General features: G+C 38.9%; 1 protein-coding gene across 1 annotated transcript; it reads left to right on the forward strand.

Annotated features, from left to right (window-relative positions):
* The first annotated feature begins 469 nt into the window (after window positions 1–469).
* On the forward strand, window positions 470–7,185 carry LOC139119859 (bis(5'-adenosyl)-triphosphatase enpp4-like). Its single transcript, XM_070683779.1, has 3 exons — window positions 470–1,039; window positions 3,720–4,456; window positions 5,012–7,185. Exons 1-3 carry the CDS (start codon window positions 796–798, stop codon window positions 5,330–5,332), a joined length of 1,302 nt encoding a protein of 433 aa, XP_070539880.1. The 5' UTR covers window positions 470–795; the 3' UTR covers window positions 5,333–7,185.
* The last annotated feature ends 2,372 nt before the right edge of the window (window positions 7,186–9,557 follow it).

Consider the following 9,557-nt stretch of genomic DNA (forward strand, 5'->3'; position numbering starts at 1 on the left):
TATGGAGAAAGTCTGTGGTTTGATATGTATGCATGTCTAAAGGCCGCGTAGGTGCAGAGAGCGGAATTTGAGTCAACAAGTATTAAACTGTTTTAATATCATTGAATGGCAACCCGAATAGCCTGTACGAAAAACTCTAAGTTTGCACCACAGGCGTTTGGAGAGCTATTCAGCGCTGGGACTATTCGCCCCATAGACGAGTGTATTTCTCGCTTCTGTACACTCGTCTATGGGGCGAATAGTCCCAGCGCTGAATAGCTCTCCAAACGACTGTAGGTTTGCACCACAGGCGTTCTGTTGTGTGGGTAGTTTGTAAAAGTGTAGTTTATGCCACATTCCGACGTTCTGTTCCGTAGCCTTATCACGGAAGAGAACGTCGGAACGTAGCAGAAACTACACTTTTACAAACTACCCACACAACAGAACGCCTGTGGTGTTTGCACATAGAATATCTGCAACGTTGACGGTCACACATACACGCTGGCTGCCATTTAGGCCTAAAGCCTAAGGAGTCGTGATGTAAAATATTGTGATCTTTGGCGGATACCATACTAATGCTGCTTTGCAAACTCATTTATATTGATTAACCCGCTGATTATCCCGTCTCAACTGCCTTATTTGAACTCTCACACATTTAAATATCACCCCTGACCCGTTGTAAAATCGCTGAGCAGTCTGGCAAGGGTCCATGTTTATTCGGGTCCAGATTACCTCGCAATTACGAGCTCTAAGCTTATATCCATAGCATTGCATGCATCTACGACGCCGTTGCATGGTGATCCATCAGACCACAGAATGGCATCACAGATGTATCAGGCATGTATTCAAGCAGTACTGATGTTCAGTCTCACTACCAGTGTCTCGTTGGGACTCAACTCCCGCCTTTTGCTCATTTCAATGGACGGCTTCCACCCTGATTATCTGGACCGTGCTAACACGCCAAACTTCGACCAATTCATACGTGAGGGAGTGAGAGCGGATTACGTGACACCAACATTCAAAACCATGACTTTCCCATGTCACTATTCAATAGTTACAGGTGAGTCACACGTACATCACAGCACTTGTTCTTTCAATAATGATACGTACGCAGAAACTGACCATGGGTCTACCACTGTAGAAAGTTTCTATTTGGAACTGAGGATAAAGAGTGTGTATTTGTTCTCTAAACAATGCACCTCACAATGATAAATTGGCATGTCAAAAGTACGCTGATTCTCACCTATTATGTCATTTCCCACAAGTTAAAGACCGTGCTTCCTACCCTATTTACATGCGCCAGACGAGACCTAAAACTCGGTTGTCAGTAAGAATAGAAGACCTACACTTGTGCCAGTTACTACCCAAAGACGCAATTCACATACAATAAAATAGCGACCAGCGGGAGATAAAACACGTGTAAAAAGCAGAGGATAAAACACTGACGTTTCGAGTTCAACCCTTCGTCAGCACGTTGGAATAACGTGGAAATACAAGTGTGCAGAACAACCAACCATGTAACAGAAAGATCGAACGCATTGAATTGGCCCTTTATTCCAGCTGGTGCCAGAAAGCCAAATTTAAAAATTGTGGCCTGCTCGAGTTTGTGACGGGTAGAGTCATTAATGGAAGCATAGACCCTAAAGAAAAACATAATTTAATATTGTTTTGTTTTTTGTTTCAAACGTAAATGTAATTATAGGAAGACAGTATACGTTGGGAGAGAGTTGCATCGGGTCAAATAACGATAGTGTCCTCGTAGTGTTTCTTATGACTTCTACATTACGTTTGAAACAACAACAACAACAACAACACAATAGTTAATGTCAGTTGAATTTTATTGCTCAACAACAAAAACAACAACGCGACAAACATAAACAGCAATAAAACAACAACAACGACAACAACCAGATTACTTGGTCCCCTGTGACCAGACCAGCCGCGGTGTAGTGTAATGGAAAATAACGTTTTGACGGTACATTTGCTTGACTAAATTGATAGGTGTACCCGTGGCGAAATATTTTTTTATTCTTTCCCTCAAATAATCGACTTTTGACTGTGATGACTCAGCAGAAACTAAATGAGCGAAACCCAACATACATGAACAGGTGTTGTATGCATTTACAGAACATTAGCTTGGCACGTGATATCATGAGTATCGCATGATTTGCCAAGCAAAGGATGAACTGAAGCCTATTCACGCGAAACGTTTGAAGCACAATACAATGATGGTATAATGACACATATATGTATTCAAACCACGAGCCCGTATTTCTTTGGCATCCCTGCGCTTCCTTTCTCCCACAGACTTTTCTTCAATTGTAACTGTCTGTGGTTACGCCAACAGGGAAGAAGTTCAGGGGAAATGAGAAAATATCGCAATGGCGAACCTGACCCGTGCAAAGAGTAATTTCTTCGGCCTATTGTGTGGCAGACCTTCTGATTCCGTTTCATATGGAGATTAAGGTGATCAGCCACAAAACGAAAAAAAAAACGTTTCGCGTGAATAGGCTTCAGGTTTGATAGAACTTATAAGATTGGGTGGCCGGGCGATACATGTGGTATACAGTGGAATGCATGTGGTGATACTTTTACCTGACTACCCTCATAAAATTCACGTGAGAGATAAGAGATCTAAGTAGGGCATGTGAACACTTGGTATTTCAAGGTTCATCGCGTCAAGTCAATAGGAGCTAGAGCCAATATGGTCGGTGAAAACATTCTGGCCAAAATTGACTTCTGGACAATGAAGATCAAAAGGCGATGACATGCGCTCATGCGCATACAGTAAAAAAACGATACAACGTGTGGAAAAAGAAGAGTCCCTACATCAGGCTACGACTCCTCTACATGGCAACTGGGTAATTCACCACGTGCCAAATAAAAAACAAAATTAATGAATTTAAAGGTGATTTTCAACCCTAGAATCCCAGTCAGAGAGAGAGAGAGAGAGAGAGAGAGAGAGAGAGAGAGAGAGAGAGAGAGAGAGAGAGAGAGAGAGAGAGAGGGGGGGGAGTCCCTATTCAGGTAACTAAATTTAAATAGTGAATATTCGTGCCCAAGAACACGTCCAGTCGCCACCTTGTTATAAACTATCATCAATAACCCAATTATTACCAAAAAAGGGCAAAAGGACTAACCGCTCTTCCCCTTGTCAAACCTTCTTTCATTTGTCGTTCATAAATTTCTTGAATTTATTCGCTTTTAATCTGAAGCCACCGTGATACCATTCCAAGTATTTATATGGTGACCTTTGATGTTTATTTTAACCCATTCAAGAGAGTAGTTACAGTTTCCTAGAGTAAGGACAAGCAAGAGCTAAAAACTACATTTACAAAGTACGTTTTACCTTGACCTTTTCACCACCAGACTTCTGGTACTTCCCAGGTTCCCATCGGATTGATTTTCCTACAGAGAGGGAAAGGGGCGCAAAGTAGTCCGCTTTGAACACAGAATTACAGCTTTGAAATATAGGACAACTCAGGTTACCGGCCTATTATTGTTTATTTCGGGGTTTCATTTGGCCTTTCATTTGATTTGGGTCTTTTCTTGAAACTCGTTGGGTCGGGACGATACATTGGCTTGAAAAAGGTACAGAATTAGGTGGTGTTCTTGAAAGTAGTGTCGTTTTGATTCGTTCTAATACCTGTACTTCTTCAGTTTCAATGAAGACAACTTACAGTCTGGAAAATATTGATTTCACTTTGTTATGTTCATATGTTTTCTTCTTTATCCAAAAGGACTTTACCAAGAAAGCCATGGGATTGTTGGCAATCGAATGTACGACCCCGACACACAAAAATATTTCGGTTATTCTTCCGTTGAAACCGAATGGTGGGACAACGGCGGCGAACCCATTTGGGTGACGGTCAGAAAACAGGGAGGGAGAAGTGCGTCGTACTTCTGGACGGGAAGTGAAACAGAGACAAACGGAGGATACAGACCAAACATCTGGATACCTTACAACGGAAGTCATCCTTTCAGGACCAGAATGGATACCGTCGTTAGGTGGTTCCAAGAGGAAAATATAGACTTTATCACACTGTACTTTAACGAGCCAGACAGTACGGGACACGAGTATGGACCATACTCCGACGAGACTCGGGCAAAAGTTGAAGAAATGGACGAGCTCTTAGGCTATTTGGTTGATGAACTCAAACGCCAGGAAATGTACGACACATTGAATATCATCGTGACCACAGATCACGGAATGGTCGACATCTCACGGGATCGAAAAATCGACTTGTACGACTTCGTTGACCCAGCGGATGTCGAGGTGATATCAGAGTCAGGAGCAGTCATGAACGTTTTACCGAAAGATGGCTTGGCGACAAAGGTTTACGAAGCTCTGGCGGGAAAACATCCCAACATGACTGTCTACACAAAGGATACAATCCCAACTCGTTTTCACTACACCAGCCACCGAAGGATTCTGCCGATATTGATTGTCTGTGACGATGGCTGGGAAATATTTGCGGTAGGACTAAATAGAAACAGTCACGGTTATTAGAAATATGGATTTCTCGTTACAGTATATTTTAAGGTAGAATGCGACTCGGGGACAGATGCTCAAATTTTTCCAATGCTTCTTTAGATCTACCGCTTTTATGAGCTCATTTGAATGCTCTTGAGTAAGTTAAAAAAATTCACCATGTTAGTTTTTTTGAACATTGATCATTTTATTTTTCTCCGTAGAGTTAAGACAGCGATGGCAACCATTTTAAATTTCAAATATTAGTAAAAGGTAATGAGTTTAAGTAGTACCAATAATTTGCACGTTGACCCCTGATTTTTATTCTTGATTGTGATATAGAATACTGAAACTTGCCTGGAGACAAGTCTTAGCAAAAATTAAAGTCTTTTAGTATCGAGGCACCGACTACATTTACTGGCAACAAAAAACAGTTTTGAAGTTCAGACTGATGTTTCACCACAAAAGTTTCAGATATTTCCAAGGATATACTTTACTGCACACATTCATTATAGCCTTCGTGACACTTTTTTATACCAGGTCCTTTCTTTTTTCTTTCAGAATTTGAGTTCGCAGAGTGATAGCCGTCTTGATTTGTCTGGCATGCATGGATACGACAATACTCTGATGTCCATGAGAAGTTTCTTCGTCGCAAGAGGGCCTGGTTTCAAAGTCAACGCTGAAGCCAGACCCTTCACCATCGTCGATATCTATCCAATGATGTGTCATCTAATGGGTTTACAACCAGCTCCCAACAACGGATCTTTGGCAAACACCGCTGACATTTTGAAAGATGACATCAGCGATGCAAACACTATCAATTTATCGCCATATATCATATTTCTGCTGGGTCTGTGGGTTCTAATTTGCCACCACATTTGAATAAACCATTGTAAGCTTGTTAACCGGAGAAGGTAGCTGTTTTTGGAACAACTTTTCTATCAATTGTAGCATCATTTGAGAAGATAATGGCCGAGAAGGAATTCTTCAAGTTTCAACAACGCCATATATATCTATTCTGAAGATATATTTAATGTTTATTATAAAATATAAATATTGTTTTGAAAATCATATCGGTATGTCAACACTGTTTGTCTTCTTTTCTACTCTACAGTAAATAGATAGTCACTGAATGTGCCATAGTGAACTTGACACAATCGTATACTATATGCGGGCATGAATTGCTATACAGGACCAGAGGCCGTACCGGCTGATTTCATGCGTAACCAGCTCTTATAGGGTGATTTTCTAATTACTGCAGGGTGGAGAGGAAGTTCAACCCTGATGACTGATGTTTAATAGTAATAATAATCACACTTCATAATGAGAAACTATAATATTGTTCATTCAGATTATTGATATGCCCAATGAGCCCATTGCGTCGACCAAGCGTATATGCAAATTAGCTGAAAGCTATACAGTCACGAACCGCACTCCTCCGCGCATGGTGCATATGATATTCACAAATTAGCTGTGACCGTAACATACAGTACTTGGGTTCATGGTATATTTTGATGGGGCATTTTATGACTCAGAAAAAAACACAAATACAGCGTCTCTTTATATTTCCTCAGCTGCCACATTTCTTAACCTAATACCGAAAATCTGGACAAAAATAAAGTTATGCTACACCAAAGTCTATTCTATAACAGGACATGTTATTCTACGTAGATTGTATTCCGCCACGCTTTGATAGATAGTGTAACTTTTTGACCATTTTTTCACTATATTTGTGTTTAATGTCAACTAGGCTTTATATTTATACTCCAAAAAGGATATTGAGATACACAGTATTCAGCTTGTCAACTTTGTGTGTACATGTGTAAACTGTGTTGTTATGTTGACAAGTGAACTCAGGTCAGGACTACAATTAACATGTAAACAATAACAGTTTTGCATTTTACAAGTATAGACGCTGTGTTGAAAAACTAAATAGTGGGTGCTTTAAAGTCCCACTAGGTGTAACTCTTGAAATTTGTTGAATATCTTCCTATTCTCTACTGGTTTTCTCTCAATTCTATCCTCCGAAGGGATATTGGCTTTTACTGCATTAGAACACCTTTCCTTTGTGAAACATTTGACAACAGTCATTTTGATTTCCCGCCATTTTCAAAAATTGGCAATGTTACGAAGGAAATAGAACATACAATGACTCAGCTGAAAACGTTCACCCCTATGCATTACATTTCACTATTCTGTGCAGTTTATGTGAAGATTTCAGATATGCACAGTACCATAGTATTTTCTTTTTTGCATGGGCCTGCGATTTAATGTTTGGGCAAACATTTTATCGCAGTGTTCAAACTTGCACATACAGTCCCTGCTGGTAGTTAATTATAAGTGTTTAGTTTGAAAGAAAATTTAAAGAAATGCCAAATCATGCCTTAGAGAGCAGACTAAAAACTTGTGATTGACATGCAAGTTAAAAATCGCGAAAACTTATCTACACTTACAGCTGCTAGCAACTCCTCAATTTCCTCACGTGTTTTTGCATTGCATGTTTCTTTAGTTTGCGGTTATATTTAAGTTTTGTAATCAAACTAGACGCTGAATTTTTTGCACGGTAATATAATGTTTCTTAAAAATGTTTTGCCTATAAAAATGTTTGAGAAGTATGTCGGAGAAACAACATAGACTTGAAAAATATTTTGCTTATTGACTTTCTGTCCACCTGCTCATGTTTTCATCTCTATTTATAACATACTTTGAAATAATAAATGTTCAGGTGCCATAGAGGTCAGATGTCACATCAACGCTGATAGATAAATCAGTTTACTTTATAGGAAGAGTGATAAATATGACAAGAATTAAACCAGAAACTGAAGATTTACTGTATTTTTTCACAAAAACAAGGTTCGGTAACTTCAAGAACCGTACCGCCAGATCTTAAAATTCTCACCTGCTTACTTGACTGGTGAAATGGTGTGTCCACTTTGTATTTGTGCAAATATATGCCTTCACACCTTGGAAACAGCCGATACGGTGTCGACGAAAAAAATCACTACGTAAACGGGGGTCACTTTTTACCCCCGTCGACGAATTCGGCATCATCCGAGACGCTGTCCGATGACGTAAGCGCCTGCAGCATGGTATACCCTCCTTTATAGGCGAACACAGATATACACAAGCATTGCATACACATAGAAAAAAGTATAGCAGATGGCAGATGCGACAAAAATACCCCGGATGAGTTCCATCAAAACTGGACTTTTATGAATAATAAAACACAAGTACACGTATTACTAATTATTTGCGCTATTTATTGTTAATAGTTCACAGAAAAATTTTCTTCCTCATTATGTCAGCTTCATTTTGTTTGATGACCGTGACAGTAGCCAGGGTGACACTGTCAATGGAGGTGGGGTGAGGTGAGTTTCTCATGGGGGAAGCATCTCATTATTATCACACGGGGTCGTGCTGCCCCGGTTGAAAACATCTGACAATGTATATTAAAAATGATCCATTGTTAGGAATTTCTTGACACATTATTGCATATAAAAGTTTTCCCGATTGTCACGTGTATATTTCCCGTATAGACCCATGTTTATTTATTTATTTATTTATTTATTGGATGAAAAGACGGCCCATGCTACGGCTCTTGAAGTTATCAAACCTACTTTTTGTGAAAAAAATACAGTAAATCTTCTGCTTCTGGTTTAATTCTTGTCATATTTATCACTATTCCAACAAAGTTAACTGGTGTATCTATCAGGGTTGATGTGACATCTGACCTCCGTGGCAACTGAACCCGTGCCTGAGCTAAGTTTACTATTTCAAAGTATGTTAGGGACGGACCATTAGATCTTGGGAGGGGGGTGGTCAAAAACAGAAAAAAAAATTTTCAGAGCAGAAAGTTAGGAAAAAAAAAATCTTCAAACTAGTTTGCAAAATAAAAAAAAAATAAATAAGAAGACAAAGGCGTAAAAAAAAATCTGCAAAAGTCTTTAAAATTTTGAATTTTTTTAGATTTTACTGACAGAAAGCAACTTTCTGTATTTTTTAGTACATCCTCCCGGCACATTTTTAATTTTAATTTATACATTTAGAGTGACTGTATCCCTTATACTGGAAGTTGTGATTATCTTATCTTTTCAGGACTTTTGTATTCTGATCACTTGAAAATTATGAAATTATAGAACCCGTTTTCTACTTGTTTCCTGCGTACAAACCAAGCAGGTACACTAGGTAAAACATTGAAACTATGGTATGGTTGTCAAGACAGAAAGTTGTATTTGCCTTTTAAGATCAAGGTAAACAGATGCAGGCCACATCAGTTTCATTTTTTTCACAGCATTTTATTGCAATGATGAATGCAAGAATGGGTGAACAAGTAGAAACACGTCAATAATGATAAAACAACATATCAAGTCATTATGTATTATTTTGCTTTTAAAAAGGCATTTTCAATTCTTTTTTCTAAAAAAACAGCCTCAAAAAACAACAGCAACACATGTTTTAACATTCAACAATACACTACGTAGAATGCCATCTATCCAACAAATCCCAACACAAAAACACACAAAAGGGGTTGAACTTTGAAAGTTTCTCGATAGCAAATACTGAATAAATCTGCATGAATAATCGTTTTTGTGTAGCAAATTTCAAAGAAATTGGACAAGCCCTTTCAGAGAATACAGATTTTTTGACCATGAATGGCATAAATTGCCCTAAAAAGACAAATATTGAAATTTCAACACATCTATACACATCCAATCAATTTGGACATGCTGCTACTGAGAAATAGATGTTTTGATCAAAAAAGGGCAACAATTGCTCTAAAAACACAAATATGCAAATTTCACTATATTATTTAGCTTATTTTAGCTTCTCAGCTTGTCAAAATCAATTGTAAATCATGAGATATGCATGATGTTTGGTGGGGTGCATGTAGCCATTTCACCACGCAGTAGAAAGGGAAGCCAGGAAACCAAAATAGTCAATTTTCAAAACTATAGGAAGCTACTGAGGAGCAAGAAGACCATGTTTCAGAGGAAGATGTGTAATCCGAAAGAAATGCTCCCAAAGTGCCACCAAATAACACCATTTTTATTCTTTTTTTCAAAAGCTCCAACAGTAGGAGGGGGGACACCCCCCTCCTGACCTCCCC

The sequence above is a fragment of the Ptychodera flava genome, chromosome 20 (assembly GCF_041260155.1).
Source record: "Ptychodera flava strain L36383 chromosome 20, AS_Pfla_20210202, whole genome shotgun sequence".
In the NCBI taxonomy this organism is placed as follows: Eukaryota; Metazoa; Hemichordata; class Enteropneusta; family Ptychoderidae; genus Ptychodera; species Ptychodera flava.

Coding starts and splice junctions, on each gene's coding strand:
- LOC139119859 (XM_070683779.1), top strand. CDS start 796: ATGGCATCACAGATGTATCAGGCATGTATTCAAGCAGTACTGATGTTC. Junction 1,040..3,719: donor TCACTATTCAATAGTTACAG/GTGAGTCACACG, acceptor TTTATCCAAAAG/GACTTTACCAAGAAAGCCAT. Junction 4,457..5,011: donor ATGGCTGGGAAATATTTGCG/GTAGGACTAAAT, acceptor TTTTTCTTTCAG/AATTTGAGTTCGCAGAGTGA.